The following is a 25,386-nucleotide window of genomic DNA, read 5'->3' on the forward strand; positions in this document are numbered from 1 at the left end:
ATAAAATCCTTAAAAAAATAGCTTTTTTTAGATAGCTATTTTGTATAGTTTCATCTCCATTCTTTCCACTTGACATTATATGTCATAAAGAAAGTTACTGAAAACTGTTTTTCTTTTAAGGTACATTAATCTCTGCCACACTTATTTGGATGTTTTAATTGGATATCTGAAGTATGTTTTTGGTTTTTCAGATTGAATTTACCAGATTTCCATTTTCCTAATAGAGATTCAAACAAATTTAATGTTTTCTTTTCTTGCTCTGCAAATAGTATTTAGTGCTTTTTGTATCACACTCGTTCATTTTTACAAAGACGTATTCATCAACTCTGTGTTATTTATTGTTTATCTTCTTTCCTCAGATTTTGCCAGCATTATGTGTCCTCATATACCATACAGACATAAACGTAAGTAATGGAGAAGCTTAGATTTGGGATTTTGCTCTTGATGGGACTGGAAAGTTTATTTATTGTTTAGACGTTTGTAAGTGTCAGCATATATTTTAACTTGTGAAGCTTCCACAGCGTGTAACTGTTTTTCAGTAACAGGATTAAGGTTATATTAAATTTATATCTTAAGTCATCCAGACAGCAATAATGCTAATTTTGGAGAAGATTCACATGTATAATATATCTGTATCATTGATGTATTTTAAAGTATTGGTATTTATAAAGAGGTAAAATATTTACAAAGCACCTTCATGAGGTGCCCAGGTGGCTTAGTCTTTTGGGCTTCTGACTTCGGCTCAGGTTATGGTCTTGCAGTTTATGAGTTTGAACCCTGCATTAAGCTCTGTGCTGACAACTCAGAGCCTGAAACCTGTGTCAGATTTTGTGTCTTCCTCTCTCTCTGCCCCTCTTCCACTCATGCTCTTTCTCTCTCTCAAAAATAAATAAACATTAAACAAAATTTAGAAAGCACCTCCATATTTCTTTAAATCTTCTTTGATTCTTTTTTTTAATGTATGTATGTATGTTTGTTTGTTTGTTTGTTTATTTAGAGAGTCTGAACCAGGGAGAGGCAGAGACTAAGGGAGAGAGAGAATCCCAAACATGCTTCTCACTGTCAGCACAGAGCTCTACATGGGGCTCGATCCCACAAACCATGAGATCATGCCCTGAGCTGCAATTAAGAGTCAGACACTTAACCTACTGAAATACCCAGGTGCTCTTCATTTGATCTTATAATAGGATAGATATTGTCACCATTTTACTGAGTAAAAAACTGAGCCTCAGGGAAAGAGTAAGTGACTTATCCAAAGTTGCAGAGCTTATAAGAGTCATAGTTGATATTCAAAACTGAGATCTTCTGATGACAGATCTTGTGTGGTTTCTCTGAAACCATACTGTCCCACAAGACAACACTTGGAGGTACAGTATTGAAGAATATCCAGTATAGTTTTAAATGCAAAGGCATTTTTAGATGAGTTGGTCATTACATGAGATTTACTTAAGAATTTCCTATGTATATTCTGGCAAATTTTTTTAATTAGATAATCTGAAAACTCTCCTTAGTGTAGCAATGCAAAATGTTACTCTTCCATGGGGTAAAATAATGAATAAATTTCAGGGAATCTGGTATTAATTCTAGTGTTCAGATTTGGCATCTCTTGTTTCAGCTAAGATCTCTTTCTGATTTGTTCTGTGTTTGTGTTTTTATAATCCTGTGTTTACATACATACATAATATGAATGTGCCTATGCCACAATTATGAGTATGATTTGTTATTGCAATGAAGAAAATACATCTACGCTAACATTGTACCACATTTCTTTAGTTTATTTTAGAACTTTAAGCTCTTAGGAAGGAATACTTTTGCAACTAAAGTAACTGTCCATTTGTGACATATTAGCCCAAAATACCATAAAAATTAAGTGAAACCTCTTTAGCTATATACTATCCTATTTTCAAAAAATATTAAAGTGACTTAGCAAAAGGCAAAAAAAAAAAAAGTATCTTAAGAGAAAGAAGGAGGGGCACCTTCATGGCTCAGTTGGTTAAGCGTCCAACTTTGGCTCAGGTAATGATCTCATAGTTCATGGGTTCGAGCCCTGTGTCGGGCTCTGTGCTAGCTCAGAGCCTGGAGCCTGCTTCAGATTCTGTATCTCCCCCTCTCTCTGACCCTCCCCTGCTTACTCTGTCTCTCTCTGTCTCTCTCAGAAATAAATAAAAACATTTAAAAATTTTAAGAAAAATAAGGAGTAAAATTATATAAAAAACTAGTTTGTTGCTAAATTTACTGTTGAATGATAAATTTAATTTTAAGCATTCTGACATTAAAGAGAAAATAAACAAAATGTTTGATATTGCCATCAAGACTTTTGTCCAAGGACATTATGGAATTGACTACAGCCAAATAAAGCTTCCACCATCTACTGATCATGTTTATTTGAAAGCCAGGGATCACCTGGGTGGCTTAGTCAGTTAAGTGTCCAACTTCGGCTTACATTGTGATCTCTCGCGGTTCTTGAGTTCGAGTACTGTGTTGGGCTCTGTGCTGACAGCTCAGAGCCTGGAACCTGCTTCAAATTCTGTGTCTCCCTCTCTGTCTCTGCTTCTCCCCTGCTCATGCTCTGTCTCTCTCTCAAAAATAAACATTTAAAAAAAAATTGAAAGCCAGGGGTATTAAAATGGCAAAGCGCTGTAGATATAGGTATATTTGTCAAGTTTAACAGATACTCATGGATTGTTCCACTTAAGCCAGAATTGTGCTGTGGATTGTAGGCTCAAAGATAAGACCTATAGACCCTGCCTTCTAAGACCTTAACATTAGTAGTGGGCAAAAAGACTTGAAAGGAGTGAACTTTTGTCAATGACTTGCTGTGCTGAATCTCTTTCTGTAATTTCCTTTTACCTTTCCAGCACTGTTGTGTGATAATTTTTATTCTCCTATTTTACAAATAAGGAGTTTGAAACTCAGTAAAATAACCTGAGGCCCATATGATGAATAAGGGCCATAGCCAAGGCTTGAAGCTAAGTCCAAGGCCTGTCCTTTTTCATACCATGATCACATAAACACACATGATATGAAACAAACCAAACAAAACACAGGTGAAATAGAGGAATGATTGAAATGCTATTATGAGAGCACATGTTCTCTCTGGCAACCCGAAAGCTTCACTGAGAAAGTAACATTTCAAATAAGCATCATATGGAGAAGGATGGTGGTAGAGGTGGTGGTAACAAAGATGATTATTTTAATAGCTAGCATTTATTAAGGGTTGAAAATGTGCCAGGCACTAGTTTAAGCACTTTTCATATGTTAACTCATTTATTCCTTACAAAAATGAGATTGGTACCATCATTATCTCCCTCTTACAAATATGGTAAAAGAGGCACGTAGCTAATAAGTAACTAATCTGTCTGATGTTACACAGCTGGAATGAGTAGTATTCTGTTAAGTTGAAAAGTCATGTATATGAGGAGAAAAATATTAAAGACTCAAGAGAATACTTAGGAGGTTTGGAGAATACAGGTAATTAATAACCCCAACACATTTACTGGGGAGTTAAGTTGCAGGGTTTTGAATCCTGTGTTAAGGAGTTTTGGCTTTATCTTGTAATCAATGCAGAGTCATTGAAAAATTTTAAATACAGGAATGATGTGCTCATATCTGTTAAGGTCAAATAGCTTAGAAGAGATACACAGGGTTTGGACTGGGGAAAGTATGAATGTAAGTAGGCCTATTTTGCTGTCATAGTAGGTTTAAAGAAGTTGATGAAGGCCTGAACTAGAGACCGTAATGGCTAAGAGAGGAAAAGTTTGAATGTTAAGAGATAAAATAAGTAGGACTTTAAGAGGAAAGGATCAAAGTGAAGAAAAAGTAAAAATTACTTTGGTTTCTAATTTAGCAGTCCTCATAGATAATCATGCCATAACCATCAGGAGTAAAGCAAAAGGGTGAGACTGGTAGAGGAAGGTGATGAATTTATTGTAGGGCAGACACATTGATTCTGGTTTACTTGTTGTTCCTCCATAGCAGTATTTCAAGAAGGAAAAGGCAATACAGATTTGAGATCTGTCAGTATTTAGGGGATTCATGAGAATATGGAAAAGGGGCTAAAAATTGAATTCTGAGAAATTCTCTGCATTTGAGCAGTGGCAGCAAGAGAAGAAGAGCCAGCAAAGGAGTTGTTAAAACTAGAGAGATGGAAGAATAAGGTATAAAACAAAGATTGAGGGGAAATATGGCAGAAATTTAGCAGTTTCTGAATCACACAACATCTTGTATACTACCTTAAGAGCCATATATCCTTTTTATGTAGCTGATAGTGAACCAAAGAATAATGGTCTAATTTGTGTTCTGGATTGATGATTCACTTAATAAATGGAGTGTAGATTTTAGGCGAAAGTAAAGTTGGGAAGACAAATCAGTGGTGACTTTGTAGTATGGATGAGAGAAAATTAGCATCAGTGTTAGAGCTCAGACGTTAGGAAGACAAGAGAAAACTTGCAAAATTTTTCGATGATAAATTTGCTGGGTTTGATGTGGGTGTTAAGAAAAGAGGAAGTCAGGGAGGGATATTTTCCAGCTTTCTAATTTGGGTTTTAGGGTGTAGAACACAACGAAAATAAGAATAGCAGCAGGCAAAGGAATGAAACAGCAGGAATGACTTAATTTATGGGATAGTGACTAGTGAGAACACTGGAGAAGCTGGGTTGGGGTGTGGAGATAATCTGTTGGTTTCTGGACTATAATATGCCTGTGTGACATTAGGAGAAAAACTAAATATTGACCCTTAGGACTAGAGAAGACATCTGGACTGATTCAGGTTAGTCTGTGTTTATTGCTTTCTGGTTATTGTGTTTCTCAAAGCTAATTTGCAGTTGCAGTGATTCTGTAGCATTCCAGCCCTTTTTGAAGTTGTTCACCCATGGCTTGACATGCCTAGACAGTTTTTAGTGTTACCTAACATTTGATACAAATCTAGCTTATTTTACTGCTAGTACAAATGAAATTAAACAGTTGTAGCAGATTGGTTATGTGTAAAGACTTGATTGTTAGTGACACTGGATGATAAGCATGTCAGGGATCCTGGAGACCACCCTCAGGTCCAGTGAACTGCTAGAAACAATTACTGAAAAGCTGTTATACTCATGCTTATAGTTCATTACCACAAAAGGATACAGATTCATTTAGGAGAAACTCCGTTTTTTCTTTTCTATGTAGAAAAAAACCTAGTTCTTCCTGGCTGTGTGTTTATCTTTAGTGTGTCTCCTTTATTACTCACACAGAACACTGCACTTCTGACACTTGTGGTCACCACATGTGTGGGAGTTTTCCCCACAACAGAAGCCAAGTCTCTGACAGCAAGTGGGTATCCTACAATTTAATTTGATTGTGACATGGTCTGCCTGGAGAGAGTGTCGGGGCCCACAGGTTAAATGCTCAGCTCTTCCAGATTTTCCCAACCCACCCCAAGACATGCACACTAAAGATGCCAGTCGCAAGCCCAGGTTATCACCTGTGCTTATGACAGACTGGCTATAGATTGGAAGTTCCAACAACCCCCTCCTTGGGTTTGATTAGGTTAATTTATCAAAGTGGCTCACAGAACCCAGGGTAATACTTATATTTGCCAGTTTACTAAAGGAGATGATAAATGATACAGATGAACAAAGAGTCAAGAGATCCGTAGGGCAAGGTCTAGGAGGGCCCTGAGGCAGGAGCTCTGTCCTCGTGGAGGTAGGGTGCACCACCCTTCTGTCAGGGACCTGTTTACCTACCTGGAAACTTACTGAACTCTGTCCTATTGGAATTTTTATGGAGGTTTCCTCATGTAGGCATGATCGATCATTAACTCTATTTCCAGCCCTTCTCCCCTCTCTGGAGGATGAGGTATAGGGTTGAAAACTCCAGAACTTCTGATTAAGGCTTGGTCTTTCTGGCAACCAGTACCCATCCAGGAGCTCACCCAAAGTCGCCTCAGTAGAAGATTGCTCCTACTACTGCTCTTACCACTTAGGAGTTTATAAGAGTTTAGGAGCCCTGTCAGGGACAGGGTTAAAGGCAAATACTAGAACAAGAGAAGCTCCTAGTACTCTTATAACTTTAAAAACTACCAGGTTTTAGCACCTCTGTGCCAGGAATCAGAGGCAGACACCTATATATAAATATACTACTCACATATATAAATATATGTATTTCCTATTATGTCACAAGATTAAAATCAACAAAGGCGAAAAGCACAGAAGGCAGAGTTTAGGAGAAACCAGATGCAAGCTTCCAGTTCTCCTCTCCCGGTAGACTTGTAAGGACAGTGCTTTATTTTCCCGACAGTCATGGGTGACACATATGAACACGTGAAATACTGCTAACCAGGAACCTTCTGAGCTTTGGTGTGCAGTTGTGTACTGGCAGTCAGTCACATAAGCATGGACAGCCCAGCCCATATGATGGCCCTTACCTACTCAGGCTTCATCCTCTTCTGGAGGTCAAACTGATACAAGTGTGTCCCACAACCTCAAGCAAACTAAAAGAGGTACTCACCATAAAATCACACTGTTACATAGCTGTTTGCCCAAGATCTGAGGTATACAACATCATTAGGCAGTATAACCCAAGAGTTCAGAGGTTATCTCAAAGGAGCTGATCAAGGGCCAGTTCTTTCTTTGGAATGTGTAGAATGTGAGTACCTCAGGTCTCCTTAGTTACCCTTTATTGCATATATGGATGAAATGTAAGTATATACTTGTAACTTGATTCAGCTCTAGTTGTCTCTGAAGCATGTGTGAAGTTGACATTTCATAGACATTCCACAGACATCTAATCTTCTAGAAAATGCTGTACATGTTAATAGCATTTTCAGTAATAGTACCTAACAGGACATTATTTGTTAGCACATTTATTTGGAGTGGAGACCAGTGAAGGTCTTTGAGCTGAGCATATGCTTGTTGGAAGACTTGGCGTTGCTAGAGATTGTCCTTTGGTTCATACACTAGTTTTCAAGAAGATTGTTACTTCAAAACATTAACCATGTAGAGTTGTCAGTCTTTTGTATGAGTGCATATGTGCTTTCTCTTGTGTGTCTGGAGATCAGCTTTCCTGGCAGTCTTTAAATATATGAAATATTGTCTGAAGTAAAAACTTTTAAAGCTTTCCAGCAGAAAAAAACAGACATGAATGTGGTAAATAATTAAAGTAGACCAGGATGCTGAAGACTTTGTTGGAACATCATTAATCAGATTACTGGCTAGAAGGAAAAGAGTACACTCCTTGACTGTTAGCGGCTGTAAGAGCCAGGTAGTTTAGCATACAAATCAAGAAAAGGGGAAATCCAAGAAAAAAGAATAGTAGAGGGAGAAGGTGTAAAAGAGCAGAAGCACCTCAAATGGGAAGAGGCAACAAGAGGTAAAATTATAAACATCAGAGACATAGAACAGTTGTTAGCCTGATAATGGAGATGAGGAAAGAAAATTTTGATGAAAACAGAAGAAGCTAGAGTGGCCTGATAATTTTATGCTGTGAATTTAAAAGTTTTGAGAGCTTTTTTCCACATGAAATTTTCATTGAAGACCCAGTATATTACTAAACAAAATTAAAGAGAGACTAGAGGAGTCTGCAGTTTCAGGAGGCCTAAGACTTTGCTGTAGCCTACCTTCCCCCATCAGTTTTTGAGATACTGTCCCGGAGATCCCAGTGAAAATTATTCACTGACCTCAGCTTAGAAACCTTAAATATTTCATTTTTCTAATCCTCCGTATAATAGAAAAAAGTGATTTTCTGCTAGTAGCGGGTGCCACATGAGGGGGGGAAAAAGGTGAGCAGCCTCCTAAAACACAGGCCAAGTCGACTAGTATTGTTTTGTGAACATGGTTTATTCAGACACACTATTATGGATAGGTACTTGGGCTGTTTCCTGAATTTTGTAAATATAAATAATGTAGCAGTAAATAATCTTGTGTATTTTCGTATTATTGGGGATACACTTAAGAGTAAATCCCTACAAGCAGGATTGCTAGGTCAAAGAATGAATGCACTGTAATTTTGTTATATACTGCCCAAATTCCTTGTTTTAGAGGCTGTGCCATTTTGTATTTCCAGCAGCACCATACAAAAGTGACTTTCTCCATAGCCTTACAAATAGCATGTGTCACATTTAAAAATTTTGCCCATCTAATGGGTAAAAAACTGTATACCAGTTTTAATTTGCAGTTCTTTTTTTTTTAAATTTTTTTTTAATGTTTATTTTTGAGAGAGAGTGAGACAGACAGAATGGGAGCAGAGGAGGGGCAGAGAGGGAGACACAGAATCTGAAGCAGTCTCCAGGCTCTGAGCTGTCAGCACAGAGCCCGATGCGGGTCTCGAACTCATGAACTGTGAGACCATGACCTGAGCTGAAGTTGGATCCATGACCAACTGAGCCGCCCAGGCGCCCCTAATTTTCATTGTTTTAAATGAGTGAAGTTGGACATGATGTTGTATATTTAGGGCCATTTTTATATCTTTCCAAGTAGCCTGTTTGTTGTATTTATTGCCTGCTTTTCTATCAGATTTTTGGTCTTTTTCTCTTAGTTTTTAAGAGCTCTTTACATATTAAAGATATTAGCTCTCTGTGATATGTATTTCAGATACTCTCTTAATTTGTCTTTTGTCTTTTTATATTTTGCCATGCAGACTTCTTGCTTTTTTATGTGATCAAATTTATCAATCTTTTGTTGAATCTAAATTCTTTTCCTGAGGTAATAAATTTTTAACTATGTTAAGGAAATTTCCATAAAATCCAATTTTGAGTTTTGACATCAAAAAGAGTGTTTAAGGGCACCTGGGTGGCTCAGTCAGTTGGGCAACTGACTTTTGCTTAGGTCACAATCTCACAGTTCGTGAGTTCGGGCCCCACTTTGGGCTCTTTACTGACAGTTCAGAGCCTGGAGCCTGCTTCAGATTCTGTGTCTCCAGCTCTCTCTACCCCTCCCCCACTCACATACACTTGCAGAGTCTCTGTCTCTGTCTCTCTCTCTCTCTCTCTCTCTCTCTCAAAAATAAACATTAAAAATATTTAAGAATGGGTGTTTAATTTTTCAGTGGCTGTGGAGATCAGGATTTTTCTCCTTAAATCTATTAATATGACATATAAATGATATTTCTAAAATTGACCTTTCTTTGCATTTCTTAAATAATTCCATTGGATCATCATATATTGTTTTCTTAGTGTAGTATTGGATCGTATTCACTGATGTTTTATTTAGAATTTTTTGCACCAGTATTCACCTAAGTGATACTTGGTCTGTGGTCTTTATGCTATCTTTACTAGGTATTAATATTATATTTTTATTGCTTTTTTGAAGTTTAGGTATTAACATTATGCTTCCTTTATTTTTTATGCTCTGAAACAATTTATGTAGCATTGGGGCTATCCGATCTTTGAAACTTGGTAGTTTTGCCTTTGAAATGTTCAGGTCTTGATACTTTGTGTGGGGTTAGTTCCTTGATAATTTCCTTTATCTTTGCTATGGGAATTGACTTGCTTAAGCTATGTGTTCAGAGATCAGTTTTTCTAAACCATTGCCCTAGGAAACTACTCATTTCATCTAGATTTTCAGCTCTACTTCCATTTACTATTTACTATTCATTTTCTAGCTTTTGATATGGGATTTATTTATTTGCATCCTTTTAGTTGTATAAATTTTTAGGGATATGAACTTTCCATTGATCACTGCTTTAATAAATCCATTGTTTACTAGGATGTAGTGTTTTTATTGTAATTTTTTCAAAATTTAGTTTTTTGGGTATTTTCTCTTTCATCCAAGAGTTGTAATATGGCTCTTAAATTTCCACACAGAAAAGCCTTTTAGGTTTTTATTTTATTAATGTCTAGCTTTTTGTGTTGTAATAATTTTATAGTATTTCTGACTTATGTAATTTATTGATGTTTTCTTTGGACCTAACATGATTTTTATATTCCATATGCAAATTATATTATCTATTATCAAGGTATAAATTTCAATATATATTCATAAGATCTGTATCTTCATTTTTTGTCTACTTCTCTCATACTGAAAATCTGTGTGTGAAAATCGATTACTCATATTTTTACATTTTTGTCTTACATCCTTTTAGTTTATGCTATGTAATTGTGTTTGCAGGGTTATTTGGTGGATAGATTTTATAACTGTTATTTCTTTACTGTAAATTGTAGGATTTAGCTTTATAAAGTAGCCTTATTTGTTCTTTGTAATGCTTTTTAGCCAAAGTTCTGGTCTACTAACAGGATTGTAGTCTCTGTTTTCTGATTGTTTACTTGGTTTACCTTAGTTCATTCTTTTATTTTTAGCCTTTTTGAATTACTTAATTTTAGATGTGTCTCTTGTACACAGCAGAGAGTTGGGTTCTGTTTTGGGAACCAATTTAAGAATCTTTTTCTTGTTTATAGGTGAGTTAAGACTGTTCACATTGTTTGATATGTTTGGTTTTAGCTCTGTCACATTATTTTGTATGATATTTTGGGTGTGTTTTATTTTTTATTTGGTGTGCTTTTTTTTCATTTTGTTATTTAGGAAGGTTCATTTTGTTCTAATGTTACCTTTTTATTTATACCTTTATAATGCTCTTTTCTTTTACTCTGGTTTGACAGATAGTGTTTTTTGACTATTATCTAATACAATAATTGATGAACTTTATTCTTTTTTCTCTTTTGTCTTGCCTCATCTCTCATTTTGGAATCGTTAGGCTTATGTCTTTTGCCAAATTTAGGGTATTTTCTGCCATTATTTCTTTAAATATTTATTCAGCTGCACTTCTACTGGGACTCTGATGACACAAGCGTTAGATCTTCTGTTATTGTTTCACAAATCTCTGAAACTCTCTGTATTTCTTTGTGATTTTTTTAAAAATATAATTTATTGTCAAGTTAGCTAACATACAGTATATACATTGTGCTCTTGGTTTCAGAAATAGATTCCTGTGATTTATCACTTATATACAACACCTAGTGTTCGTCCCAACAAATGCCCTCTTCAATGCCCATCATCCATTTTCCTCTCTCCCCCAGCCCCCATCAACCTTTAGTTTGTTCTCTGTATTTAAAAGTCTCTTATGGGTTTGCCTCCTTCTGTTTGAAACTATTTTTTCCCCTTCCCTTCCCCCGTGGTCTTCTGTTAAGTTTCTCAAGTTCCACATATGAGTGAAAACATATGACATTTGTCTCTCTCTGGCTAACTTACTTCACTTAGCATAATACACTCCAGTTCCATTCACATTGTTGCAAATGGCAAGATTTCATTCTTTCTCATTGCCAAGTAGTGTTCCATTGTATATATAAACCACATCTTCTTTATCCATTCATCAGTTAATGGACATTTGGGCTCTTTCCATGATTTGACTGTTGTTGAAAGTGCTGCTGTAAACATTGTGGTACATGTGCCCCTATGAATCAGCACTTCTGTATCCTTTGGATAAATTCCTAGGACTGCCATTGCTGGGTTGTAGGGTAATTATTTTTAATTTTTTGAGGAACTGCCACACTGTTTTCCAGAACGGTTGTACCAGTTTGCGTTCCCACCAACAGTGCAAGAGGATTCCCATTTCTCCACATCCTCACCAGCATCTGTTGTTTCCTGAACTGTAAATATTAGCCACTTCGGCTGGTGTGAGGTGGTGTCTCGGTGTGGTTTTGTGCAATCTTTTTAAAAATATTTATTTTGAGAGAGAGCGCTAATGGGGGAAGGGCAGAGAGAGAGGTTGATGCTGGGCTCGATTTCATGATGACCACCTGACCGACCAACCGTGGGATCATGACCTGAGCTGAAACAAAGACTCAGATGCTAAGCCTTAGCCAACTGAGCCACCCTGAGGGCCCTCTTTGCAGTCTTTTTTGATGTTTGTTTTCCTGTTATTCAGATTGAATGATTTGTATTGATCTATCTTTTGAGTTTGTTGATTGTTTTTTTCTCTTTCTCCATTTTAACAGTGAGTTTTAAATTTGGATTACTGAATTTTTTAGTTTAAAATGATCATGTTTGGGGAGCACTTGGGTGGCTCAGTTGGTTAAGTATCTGACTTAAGTTGTGATCTCACAGTTTGGGAGTTTGAGCTTCATGTTGGGCTCTGCACTGGAGGAGCAGCGCATCCTTGGAATTCTCACTCCCTTTTTTTCTGTCCCTCTCCTCCTCATACTTTTTCTCTTTTCTCTCAAAATAAATAAACAAAAACTTTTTTAAAAATTTGTTTGGTTCTCCTTTATGTCTCCTGTTCTTTGCTGTGATTTCCTATATTTAGTTGTTTTAAATATGTTCACAATGTTCACTGAAGTATTTTTATGATAGTTACTTTAAACCTTTGTCAGAGAATGTCAGTCTCTGTCATCTCTGCATTGAATCTATTGACTCTCTTTTTTCTCTTTTGAGTTGAGATGTTCCTGGTATGACAAGTTGTTTTCATTTGTAAGCCTGCACATTTTGGGTGTTCTGTTACGGGACTACAATTTCTATTTAAATCTTGTTACCTGTTACTGCCGCACGAGGTAGTCGACAGGCTTTGTTGACACACACCACACCCGCAGGTCCCCTTCAGTGGGGAGGCCTTAATGATGTGTGTGTGGGGCCGGGGGGGAGGTGGGCTCAGCTCTCACGCACAGCTTTCTTCTGTCCCAGCTTTCAAGTTGCAGTATTTCTGTTTTTCAGAATATTTACCTTTATAAATTTTTCCTCCCCTCTTATTTCCACTTTTGTTAGTCTGTGATCTGTAATGAACTGTTTCCTCAAGCATCTCTTAGTTGAATGAAGCCCATCCTCTAGTGAAGAAGGTGTCAGCAGATTTTTCTGAAAAAGACAGATATTGTAGGCTTTTTGGGCCACATGGTCTCTGTCCCACTAACATGAGGTAGTTTTAAACACTTAACTCTCCTTAACCTCTCCTCTTCTTTGAAATCTTACACATTGGGCATGGTTTATACTCTGTGCTCTTCATTTGGGCACCTTTTTCAAGGGCTTTGCAAATAATTTTCCAACGTTAAAATGCCATCTTCCTCCTTTTATCTGTTTACTTTAATAGTCTAAAGAAGTAACTATATTGCTAAGCATGTTTGAAAACCACTGGTATAGACAGGTGACCTTTCTGGTCTCTTCTAGACGTAAAGCAGCATGGTGTATCTTGTTCTATATATCAAGTGTTTCCTTGTGATTATTAGATACTCAGTTTGTGGGGCAGAGAGAACAACTTTTCTGCCTGTTTTTAAATTTCATCTATTTGGTATAGAAATGCATAAATGGGGTAGAAGTTGTCTCACACTTCGTCTCATTTTGTAGAGTGATTGATCTGAGGTAGGCATTGAGAGTTCTCTGCTGCTTAGTAGACTTATCAAGTAAGCAGACGTTTTTGCCACCAAGCTAAAACATAGTTTAATTACTTTTTATGTTACCACCTCTGAGTTCTGTATTTTAAGCATTCAAAACAATAACTGGTAATTCTTTTTTACTTCCTATAGATTCTTGTAGATACTGTTTGGGCTCTGTCATACCTGACAGATGGAGGTAATGAGCAGATACAGATGGTTATTGATTCAGGGGTTGTGCCATTTCTTGTGCCCCTTCTGAGCCACCAGGAAGTGAAAGTTCAAGTAAGTATTTTAAAATTTTTCGGGGCGCCTGGGTGGCTTAGTCGGTTAAGCGTCCGACTTTCGCTTAGGTCATGATCTCGCGGTTCGTGGGTTCGAGCCCCGCGTCAGGCTCTGTGCTGACAGCCAGCTCAGAGCCTGGAGCCTGTTTCAGTCTGTGACTCCCTCTCTCTCTGACCCTCCCCTGCTCACACTGTCTCTCTCTCTCTCTCCTAGAAATAAATAAAAATTTTAAAAAAAAGTTTAAAATTTTTCTTACCTGTATAAAATTTTGTTTGCTATAACCTGTTGACTTGAACAACCAGAGTTCAGTTTGGTCTATATGTACATATCTTCTATATTTCTCCATTGTTTTATTGAACCTCATTTTGTTGGTTTACAAATATTTATCTCACCCAGATATTTTGCAGTTTCAGACTTCCAATACCCAGTTGTCCTTGAGCCCTTAGACATCTCCTCTAAGAACTTCTTCAAGCATTCCATTGCCATTTAAACCAGACAAAAAATATATCATCATCTCCCACAAATCTGCTCCTCCTTATGTATCTCCTTTCAGTAGACCACATAGTCCAAGCTTGAAACCTTGATTCCTCCTTTCCTTTCCCCTCCATTACAAAGTTCTGTTAATTCTTATTATATAGCTTATGAATCTGTCTATTTCTTAAGTATCTAGAGCCACTGATTTAGTTGAAGACCCATTTTTTTCTGTCCAGATAATGACAACAGCACCCTAACTTCATTTTCTCCTTATTCTTCTCACTCTAATTAGGGGTAGGTGGCTGATAGATGTTCATTCCACTTCTACCAAAGGGACTTTCTAGATGGAAATGTGTGCCCATTCCAGACCTTTATTAAAGTATTTCTGTGGGACTCGTCTAGTAATTGATTAAAAATAGCTCCTGTTAAAATGAACCTTTACTTTTTAAATTTTTATTTTTTTTAATTTTTTAAAAAAATTTTCAGTAGTTTTTCACACAGTTTTTCTGTGTAGTTGCATTTTTTTTTATAAGACTATTGTTTAAAATTCAAAATTGCCTCTCAGTTCTACATACTACTTTCTCTAAGAATACAGTAAGTATTAATCATTCACCCCTTGCATTTTTACATTTTCTCAGGATTATGAAAAATATAGAATCCGTTTCCTCATAAACAGATAAATGTATAGAAAGCATTTTATTCCCACCCCAGACAGCAGCACTCAGAGCAGTTGGCAACATAGTGACTGGCACCGACGAGCAGACCCAGGTTGTTCTCAACTGTGATGTCCTGTCACACTTCCCAAATCTCTTATCACACCCAAAAGAGAAGATAAACAAGGTAAGGCACATAGTAGCCTCACTGGAGCATTTCTTTCTCTCTGTATAAACTGTCCCCTTGTTTTCTGTTGCTGTCTGATCATAATTTTCTTCTCAAGCACTGCAGTTAAGATGAGAATTATTTCAGATCACCTCTGCAGTTACTTTGTTATAAGTACTGCCCTGATAAAGTAACCAGTGTGTGCATTTATCTAGCTAGCTAGCTAGCTATCAAGTAGTTTATTGTCAAGTTGGTTTCCATAGAACACCCAGTGCTCATCCCAACCAGTGCTTTTATTTAAATAGATTGGGCAGTAGCAAGGATCAGTAAGTTAGTACCCACGAAGTGAGAATCCATACAAAATCTCTCAGTGGATGGCTGGTATCCTTTATAAACAGATCATAACTTAATTTCCCTATGAAATCAGATTGGACCAAAAGATGAAATGCCTAAATTAAAAAATCAAAAAAGTCTTTTTTAAAATTTCAAACTTTAGATACAAACTTACTGTGAATTGTTAAATATATACTTAAGTACCTCAGTCTTTTTGTATCTGTCTTATTTCACATTGCATACAATTTTTTAAGGTTCATCCATGTCAAAGCATGTGTCAGGATTTCATTTCTTTTTATAGCTGAATAAATATTCCATCGTATATATATATATACCACATTTTGTTTATCCAGTCATTTGTTGGTGGACACTGGAGTTTTTCTGTTTGTTTGCTGTTGTGAATAATGTTGCGGTGAACATGGGTATGCAAGTGTCTATTTGAGTCCCTGCTTTCAGTTCCTTTGGGTATATATCTAGGAGTAGAACTGCCCAGTCATATGGTAATTCTATGTTTAGCTTTTTGAGGAACTGCCAAATTGTTTTCCATAGTGGCTGTGCCACTTTACATTCCTACAAGTACTGTATGAGGGTTCCAGTTCCTTTTTTTAAGTTATTATAGCCACTCTAGTAGGTGTGAATTGATGTCTCAGGGATTTGATTTGCATTTCGTTTAATGTTTTTTCTGCCTGAAATGCCACCATCCCCCAAACCAGCAGAATTGATCATTTCTTGTGTGTCTCAGCTATATTTATATAGTTGCTCAACTATAACTTGACAGTTGGATTCTTAACAGAAAAGTATGTTGTCAAAAATGCATTTTATAAATGCATTTGCTCCAATGAAGGGAAAGAAGCCAGAGTCTTTTAGACTCTGGGCCAGTTATTTTTACTGTAGAAGTTTCAATAATATAGGTGATTTTTACAGCAAAATGTAGTCCATAATTGGAAACAGAGCTGAGAAGTGAGGCCGCTGGACAGAAGTGAGTGCAGAGAAATTCTGGCATGTGATCAGCATGCTCTAAGTGAGGTATCATGGGGGGAAAGGATTCACATACGTACTTGCTCAGCCTCAGGAGCCACTTAATTTCCTTAGAAGTTTTTTATCTTGAGCATTTTTGTTTTTTGGACTTGGGATCATCATGGGACCCTCGGGTAGAATAAAACTTAGGTTTATTCCCTCTGCTTATTAGTTTAAAAGTTTGCAAAGCTATAAGAAATTTGTAAAAATGGTACAGTGAATACCCATATATACTCTAAACACTGATATACCAGTTGTTAACATCTTCCCACAATTGTATGACAGTGTAAATTTACAGTTAGCTTTTTTAATTGTAGAACAGGAAGAAGACACAACATTTGACACTAAAATTACAATAGACCTGCATGTTTGTGATTTATAAATCCTTTAAGGTTATAGTAAAATGTGTTATACAGACTCATCCCAGACTAATTGGACACCTAAGTTCTAAATATATCTTGCAAGTAAATATTTTTACAGTAAAGCAATGCTCCATCTTAAAAATAGTTTTAACAATCTATTAGGAAATTGAGTCTTTTATTTATTTCTATCATTATCTTTTAGAAGGAGCAAGCTGCATGAGTAAAGATTTTTTGTCTGTTTTGTTCACTGCCATATTACCATTGTCTCAGATAGTGCCTAGGGGCACCTGGGTGGCTTGGTTAAGTACCTGACTCTTGATTTTGGCTCAGGTTATGATCTCACAGTTCATGTGATCGAGCCCCATGTCAGGCTGTTGACAGCACAGAGCCTGCTTGGGATATTCTCTCTCTCTCTCTCTCTCTCTCTCTCTCTCTCTCTCTCTCTCTCTCTCAGAATAAATAAATAAACATTAAAAAATAAATAAGATAGTGCCTGGATTATGTAGGCATATATTTTATTGGATAAATGCAAGGTTAGTGGGGCCCAAGTGTTATGGATGTTTCCTTATAACGTATTTAAAATGAGACATTCTCTGTCATCTGATTACTTTTTAGATCCATTTCCCCTAATGCAACTCAAGTGATTTTGTTATAGTTTATGTAAACTGCATAAAAATAAAAATACAAATGCATTAAAAATAATTTTTCAAACAAAGGTACCTTCTATTTTGTTCAATCATAGGAAGCAGTGTGGTTCCTTTCCAACATAACAGCAGGCAACCAGCAACAGGTCCAAGCTGTAATAGATGCTGGGTTAATTCCTATGATCATTCATCAGCTTGCTAAGGTCAGTCATATTATGAGTTTATTGTGTACATTAACATATTATAACCAAGATTTTTTAATGAAAAATTCATAGTCATTTCTTTTTTAACCTTCAGGGAGACTTTGGAACACAAAAAGAAGCTGCTTGGGCAATTAGCAACTTAACGATAAGTGGCAGAAAAGATCAAGTAAGTTTGGAAAAACTCTTAGGATTGTTAATACTGGAAAGTACACTACTCTTTTATGTTTAGGAGATGCTCATTGTTCATAAGCCCTGTACTGTGTTCTTTCTGGGGAAAAGATAATTGTATAAATAAACATTTTTCTCTTGTTGCCTAGGTTGAGTACCTTGTACAGCAGAATGTAATACCACCATTCTGTAATTTACTGTCTGTAAAAGATTCTCAAGTTGTTCAGGTGGTTCTAGATGGTCTAAAAAACATTCTGATCATGGCTGGTGATGAAGCAAGCACAATAGCTGAAATAATAGAAGAATGTGGAGGTAAGAGTGCATTGAAGAAAAATAGTTGAGCATTGGAATGCTGAAAGATCAATTCCTTTAAAGGCAACTAATTAGAAAGAAAACTGTCAGAAAACGTTGCAGCTCCACCATCAAAGTATGTTGCTGTTTTTTATTCACTAGTTAGCATTAAGGAGGATTTTCCAGCAAGGATTAGTCCATACTTTGGGAAAATTGGTTGTGAAGGTCATTCCGTGACCTTCTTAGAGGGTTATGTTGCTTTTTAGGTAACATGAACACACCTCTTACAGTGTGTGAGAGCAAATTAAAGCTCGAGAGCTGCTATGATAGAGAAACTTAGACGCTTTGTTTAATCCAGAATTTCATAGAATCCTTGATAGTGAAACACTTGTTTCATGTTACATCTGGTATGTGATACTACTCCATGTTGTTGGGAAAGGTTAATGATTTTGGAGTCATCTAGGTATTTTATTTTGATCTTGTGATTGCTAGAGCCGTATGTTGCAATTACTACCACAGAAATGACTTTGAAATTTTAATGAAAAAACTGTGATTTGAAATATTAAATATTTCTCTGGCTATGATATATGAGGTATATTTTTGAGGATACCTGTTCAATATGTATTACATTGCCCAAACCTTAATTTATTCTACTGTCATGTTTATTTTGTATATTTTATTGACTATTATGTATTATGTATATTACCCCTTTTATTTTTTCTTAAGAGAAAGCAAATACAATCACATCATAAAGTACTCAGACTGGAAGTATTTTCTTAATAACAAGAAATTATCCTAGAGATGTTAAGGAGTTTTATATAGGGTCATGGAAGTAGGTCTGCATACTCTTAATTCACTGCTCATTCTCGTTTTAAGGTATTTTGAGATTATTTGAAATTAGCATTGTAGTCTAAATCAGAACTTACCCCAGAAAGTTTGAGCTGCAGAATTGTTAATTTTCAGCTTTTTATCAACATAGTTGCTTTGGTCTGTGGGAGGTGTACTCACAATTAGGATACATGTTTACTTAGTATTTTATAATTTTATAAAGAACTTTACATTAATTATCTTTGACACTTATATTCCCATTTTTCTGGTTTTTATATTACTGTTAGAAAAAAATGCAACCATTTCAAAATAACCTAGTTAAAAAAACATTCCAACAAAGAGTATTGTTAAGGATTTAAATTTATAGACTTGTGCATTTGATGCATGGAGTAAATATTTTGGGAATGTAACTGAAGGCATTCTACAGTTCTGAAAAATTATTTTCCAATTTCATTGTGGCTATAGGATATAAGCACCCTCTGTTTTTTTCTTTAAAGAAATTATTTCAAAATATAAAGCTTAGTCTTCTGTTTATATCAGTTAATCATGAAGTTTCTGAAAACACGTTTTTGGTGTTATATAAAAGTAGTAACATTTTGAAAACAAAAGGAAAGATAAAAATTACTATATGAGGTAGTAGGATTCCACTAAAGCAGTCTGGGGAGATCTCAGTTCAAATTCTGTCGCTGACTTGCCACTCAACATAAAATAAACCCCTTTACATCTCTGTATGATAGCTTCCTCGTCTGTCAAATGGAGTGTTTAGGTATTTTTTAAACTGACTGCCTCAAATACCAGATAACCCTTAAGGTTAAGGGTTTCCAGAGAGGAAGAAATTAGTGGGATGCTGGGTCTCCAATCAGAACTCAGAGTTTTATCTCTGTTTCAGACAAACTTGTCATTTTTGGGGTGTGGTGGGACAGTGTTATGAGTTCTGTAGGATTTTCTGTGACTGGAATGAGCGCAGTTTTTATTTGTGTCTGCTTGATTATTTGATTTTTTTGTTTTTATAAGGTTTGGAGAAAATCGAAGTTTTACAGCAACATGAAAATGAAGACATATATAAATTAGCATTTGAAATCATAGATCAGTATTTCTCTGGTGATGATGTAAGTATACATTAAAGTATGGTATGCCTGCATGTACATTAAGACTTACACATACTGTTAAGTTTACTAAGAATTTTCCTTTTATCATTAATATTACAAGTTTATACCATATTTATTTTTTTCTTTTTAAGTTTATTTTTGAGAGAGAGAGAGAAAGAGTGAGCACATGCATGAGCTGGGGCGGGACAGAGAGAGTGGGAGACAGAGAGTCCCAAGTAGGCTCTGCACCATCGCACAGAACCCAGTGCAGGGCTTGAACTCATGGACCATGAGATCGAGAGTTGGTCCCTCAACCGACTGAGCCACCCAGGTGCCCCTATACTGTATTTCTATCAGATACTCTTGAGGTGGCATTTTCCACTTATTTTTAATTATCTAAATTTAAAAAAAAGTAATTATCTTCCATCAATCAGTTTATTTTTTTTAAGTTTGTTTATTTTGAAAGAGAGCGCAGGGGAGAGGTAGAGAGAAAGAATCCCAAGCACACTCCATGCTGTCAGTGTGGAGTCTGACATGGGCCTCAGTCTCGTAAACTGTGAGACCATGAACTGAGCCAAAATCTAGAGTCGGATGCTGAGCCTCCTGAGCCACCCAGGCACCCTTCAGTCCGTTTTTTTAAGTACTGTGTCTGAAACTTCATTATAAGATAAAAAATGTAAAAACAGTTCTTTGAGGGGCACCTGGCTGGCTTAGTCGGTAAAGCATGTGACTCTTGCTCTTGGGCTTATGAGTTGGAGCCCCACGTTGGACATAGAGATTACTTTAAAAAAAACAGTTTTTGTTACACTTGTAATCTGTTAAATGGGAAGAGTACAGTTGACTCTTGAACAGGGTTTGAACCATGAGCGTCCGCTTATATGCAGATTTTTTTCAATACAGTACTGTAAATGTAGTTTCTCTTCCTTATGATTTTTCTTAGTAACATTTTCATTTCTCTAGCTTACTTCATTATAATAATACAGTATATAATACATATGACATACAAAATATGTGCTAATCAACTGTTTATGTTATCGGTGAGGCTTCCAGTCAATGGTAAGTTATTAGTAAAGTTTTCGGAATCAGAAGTTATACTCAGATTTTTGACTCTGCAGGGGATGGGGGGTTGGTGCCCCTAGCTCATGTTGTTCAAGGGTCACCTGCAGTTATAGAAATGATGTGTGCTCGTGGCGCCCAGTGGCTCGGTTGGGTGGCCAACTCTTGATTTTGGCTCAGGTCATGATCTGATGCTTTGTGAGCTCAAGCCCCACATCAGGCTTTGTGCTGACAGTGCAGAGCCTGTTTGGGATTCTTTCTCTTCCCTCTCTGCCCCTCCCCAGTTCATCCACACACATGATCGATCCTCAAAATAAACATTACAAAACAAAAGAAATTATATGTCTTTAAATAGGTAAAATAAATCTACAGATACAGAAGCTTAAGAATGGGGCAGGGGCGGGGGAGGGGGTAAAAAAAAGAATTTAAAACAGATTTTAAACGTGTGTTTAGTTTAATTAAATTGTTAATTAAGTTAAGTTTCTTAATAATGTTATTGATTTACTTAAATATTTTAATTTATTGATTGAAACATCATATAGAATGACTACAACATTCGTATAGAATTCTCTCATAAGTAAGTTATGCTTATACCATAACATGTAATATCTTAACAGAGGCCTTTTTTTTGGTTTGCTTTTTATAGATTGATGAAGATCCTAGCCTCATTCCTGAAGCAACACAAGGAGGTACTTACAATTTTGACCCAACAGCCAACCTTCAAACAAAAGAATTTAATTTTTAAGTTCAGTTGAGTGCAGCATCTTTTCCCAATTCAATACGAAGCACCACCAGATGGCTACCAAATGACAAGAAGAACAACAACAAAAGGCTCCAAAACACACATGCCTCTTCGTTTTGATGCTTCTAAAAGCAAGCCATGTCTCAGTCACTTTGCAGTTGCCAAAAGTTACTATCACATGGACTGTAAATGCATATGCATGATTTCCTAAACTGTTTTAGAATTCTCCTTAACAATCTCAACTACCCTATTTTCCCTGTTCCCTGGTGCCACACGCTGACAACTGCAGTCTCCAGTTTAGAATATTCCATAGTGGTGGCATGTCAGCTGCCCACTTGATACTCCTTTGGAAAATGGTGCGCTGTGGATCAAGACACTTCGGTGTGATGCATATACACGTTGGAAGACTTTAAAGAGGTGCAGTCTGATCTGAGCCTCCATCATTGTCCTCCACAAACATATTTTCATATTCTTTATGTGGAAGAATAGATTTTAAAGTACAAGCCAAATGATTTTCATTGGTGGAACTGACACACAAAAAAAGTAACTTAAAAAAAAGAAACTCGGTTATTGATTAAACAGTTAAGTTTAAAAAAAACTGTGCTTCATCTACCAGTAATTGATGTGTTTATTATCTGCCTCAGAAGCCAGGGTTGGAGGAAGAACCTTAGCTATGGATGGTAATGCTTTCGCCATTATACCTAATTTTTGAGAACAGCAAGCCCTATTTGACCACTCACTTCAGCCTGTGTGTTCCTGCTGTTTTGAAGTAATCAAATGCTGTGCATGGTATTTTACCTGAGCTGCAACCTGTTACGGACTTGAACTTCTGTTTAAGTTGAAAGCAAGAGTCCCTGACTACAAAGAAAAAACAAAATAAAAAACAACAACAAAAAAACAAAGGTCTAAGTACCAATTGGTGATGTTTTAAAAAAAATCTTGCTTTCAGCTTTCAGGAGTTAATATTTTTTGTTTTAAATTGATAATTGGATATGGTTGATTTATATTGGGTTTAAACTGTGGAGCCTTCATGTTTACTGTAATCTAGTCTTAAAATATTTTTTACTTAGTAACCAGTGCTTTTGATAATGTGGTTGGCAACAAACCAGCAACTATTTAGAAGTGTTATACAACTTCATTCTTTGAGTATTGGGAAAGTTAATTCAGATCCTACTCTCAAAGCATATTCACATATTAAAAGATTCAGACAAGGATCTGTGTAGAGGAATAATCTGCAGTTATTTGACACAAACCTGGTTCGCAGTGATCTTGAAGCAGTTCTGCAAAATCTGGCATTACTATGTAAAGTCATTGCTTTTGGTAAATTGTCATCTGACCCAGTTATTAATGAAAGAATATGGATTTGAAAAATTTTAAACTGAATGATTTGTGCTGTCACAGAAATGGTTTTGTTGCTATTGTTTACGGGGTATTATTTCCCAATGCATTGATGTGAAGGGATAGAAAATCTAAACTAATGTAGTTATCCAATGGGGGTGTATTTACTGTGATGAAGATGAGACTGATGCCATCAGAGCTTTGTGAATCAGCTGGGGTGTTTTCACTGATAAACAACACATAGCAGGTGTGCATTCATTACAAATACATGTATCTGCCAAGGTGGAGCCACTTTAAAGAGTGAGTTTTGTCTTGTATCTAAAATGGATACAAGCGTATGTTTAAACTGCAAGATTTTTACTTGCTAGAGAATCTGTTTTAATATAGTGGTTTGGCCTCTGATTATTTATAGGTTTTATAAATTTTAGAATCAATTTCTCTTTAAGGTGGCTCAGATTTTTCAACTCTTGTGCACATAAAATTGAGTTGAAGTTCATTGTGCCTTTTTTTCTTTATCCAAATTTTGAGTTAAAGCTTCATATGGTAACTGCATCCTGTTCAGACACTGTAGTCTAAATTTTTGAAACTGTGTGGTGTTCACTAAAAGTAGGAATAACAAAGTCAAAGCTAATTTAAGGTCACAAACTTCAGTGAAACCCTTGAAGTCCAAATCTTCTTGATATTGTGAATTGTACCCCTTCTGGTTTAGTTTCTTCTGGACTCTCCATCCTACTTACTGACAGTTACCTTTTAAATTTTGCACACGTTGAGATTAAATCAGGCCTCTACTATGCCGATTCCTATTTCCTCTTGTGTTTCAAGTGCAAACTAACATAAGTGAACATTAGCATCAAGTAGTGCAGACATATGTATGCATTTGCTTGATTCAATTTGTTGTGACCTTATCAGTTTGGAATTGGAATTGCACCATTTCTTAGACAAAGGAAACTAAGTATATTGCTGCACTTTTAAGTTTTCAGAACAGTGTTGAAAAATTGCATTGTTTTTATTTTTTTTAAACTCAGTTAAAAAAGACTAAAACGTTCTTTCAAAAGAGGCATCTAAATGTGTTCCTAATTTTGTATATGGGCTTAGGTTTTGTAACCAATAAAAAAAAGCTGCTATCAAATCCGATAAAACATCGAAGAACTTATTTCTAAAAGTTTCTTAATTTCCTAGTTTTGTTTTCTGCATGGTTAAATTTAAATTTGAAATTATTTTTTAAACATCAACCACAGTAGAGGCAAATCATGAATTACTCTTTCATTGTATTTTAGTATGTCTTTTCCACTATCACAAACTAGGGCAATAGCAGTGCTATACTTAAGAGTATTTTGTGACAAATAAGCACCCACATCTTTTTTTTTTTTTATCATTTAATTCTGCTTTATCACATAGTCTTTACTGTTTCCTTAGAACAATTTTTTTTTTTTTACAAATAGTTTATTGTCAAATTAGTTTCAACATAACACTCAGTGCTCATCCCCAAAGTGCCCTCCTCCATGCCCATCCCCCCCTCCCCCCCACATCCATCAGTCCTCAGTTTTTGTCAGCATTCAAGAGTCTCTCATGGTTTGCCTCTCTCCCTTTCCCCCACCATTTCCGCCCTTCTCCCCCTTGTTCCTCCGTCAAGTTCCTCCTAATCCTCCTATATGTGCAAACATATGATATTTGTCCTTCTCTGCCTGACTTATTTCGCTCAGCATAACACCCTCAAGGTCCATCCATGTTGCTACACATGGCCAGATTTCATTGTTTCTCATTGCCATGTAGTATTCCATGGTATAGATAAACCACATCTTCTTGATCCATTCATCTGTTGATGGACACTTAGGCTCTTTCCATGTTTTAGCTATTGTGGAGAGTGCTGCTATGAACATTGGGGTACATGTGCTCCTATGCCTCAGCATTTCTGTATCCCTTGGGTAAATTCCTAGCAGAAGAAGCACCCACATCTTTATGAATTTCCAGAGCTGCTAGACCGTACCGCAAAATAGGTGGCTTAAAACAATAGAAACCTATCATTGCACGGTTTCGGAGCCCAGAAGTCGGAAATCAAGCACTGGGTATGGCACGCTGTCTCTGTGGGCTCTGGGGAGGACCCTTGTCTCTTACTGGCTTCCAGTATCCCGGCAGAGCTTGGTGTCTCTTGAGGCTCTGCTTTCACCATCGTCATGTGGCGTTCTCTCTGCATACCTCAGGTTCAAATACCATGACTTAGAAAGGACTGGTGAGAAAATGGTGTGCTTGTGACTTTCATGACACAACAATGACATAGTCACACTTTACGGCCTGTCTTATCTTTGAAAACAAGTAACTATGGAAGATAGTAATTGCAGTAAACTGGAAAATTTTAACCTGTGAGATCGAGGTGGTGGCTATAAATGAAATCTTGGATTAATTAAAAGAACAAAAGAGCAACTGAACTTTTGAGTATACAAATATTTTTACTTTAGTATAATGCCACTTCA

The 25,386-nt window shown here is 36.4% G+C and overlaps 1 protein-coding gene across 1 annotated transcript in view; it reads left to right on the top strand.

Moving 5' to 3' along the window:
* KPNA3 (karyopherin subunit alpha 3) overlaps positions 1-24,054 on the top strand; it is a 96,278-nt gene extending 72,224 nt beyond the window's left edge. Inside the window, exons 10-17 of the mRNA XM_039252194.1 lie at positions 360-404; positions 13,421-13,552; positions 14,738-14,866; positions 17,300-17,404; positions 17,499-17,570; positions 17,722-17,884; positions 19,706-19,800; positions 21,482-24,054. Coding sequence (XP_039108125.1) covers positions 360-404; positions 13,421-13,552; positions 14,738-14,866; positions 17,300-17,404; positions 17,499-17,570; positions 17,722-17,884; positions 19,706-19,800; positions 21,482-21,580 — 840 coding nt within the window. The 3' untranslated portion in view covers positions 21,581-24,054. The remainder of the gene's footprint in view (positions 1-359; positions 405-13,420; positions 13,553-14,737; positions 14,867-17,299; positions 17,405-17,498; positions 17,571-17,721; positions 17,885-19,705; positions 19,801-21,481) is intronic.
* The last annotated feature ends 1,332 nt before the right edge of the window (positions 24,055-25,386 follow it).

Source organism: Hyaena hyaena, unplaced genomic scaffold, assembly GCF_003009895.1.
Source record: "Hyaena hyaena isolate Hyena2069 unplaced genomic scaffold, ASM300989v1 scaffold_410, whole genome shotgun sequence".
Classification (NCBI taxonomy): Eukaryota; Metazoa; Chordata; class Mammalia; order Carnivora; family Hyaenidae; genus Hyaena; species Hyaena hyaena.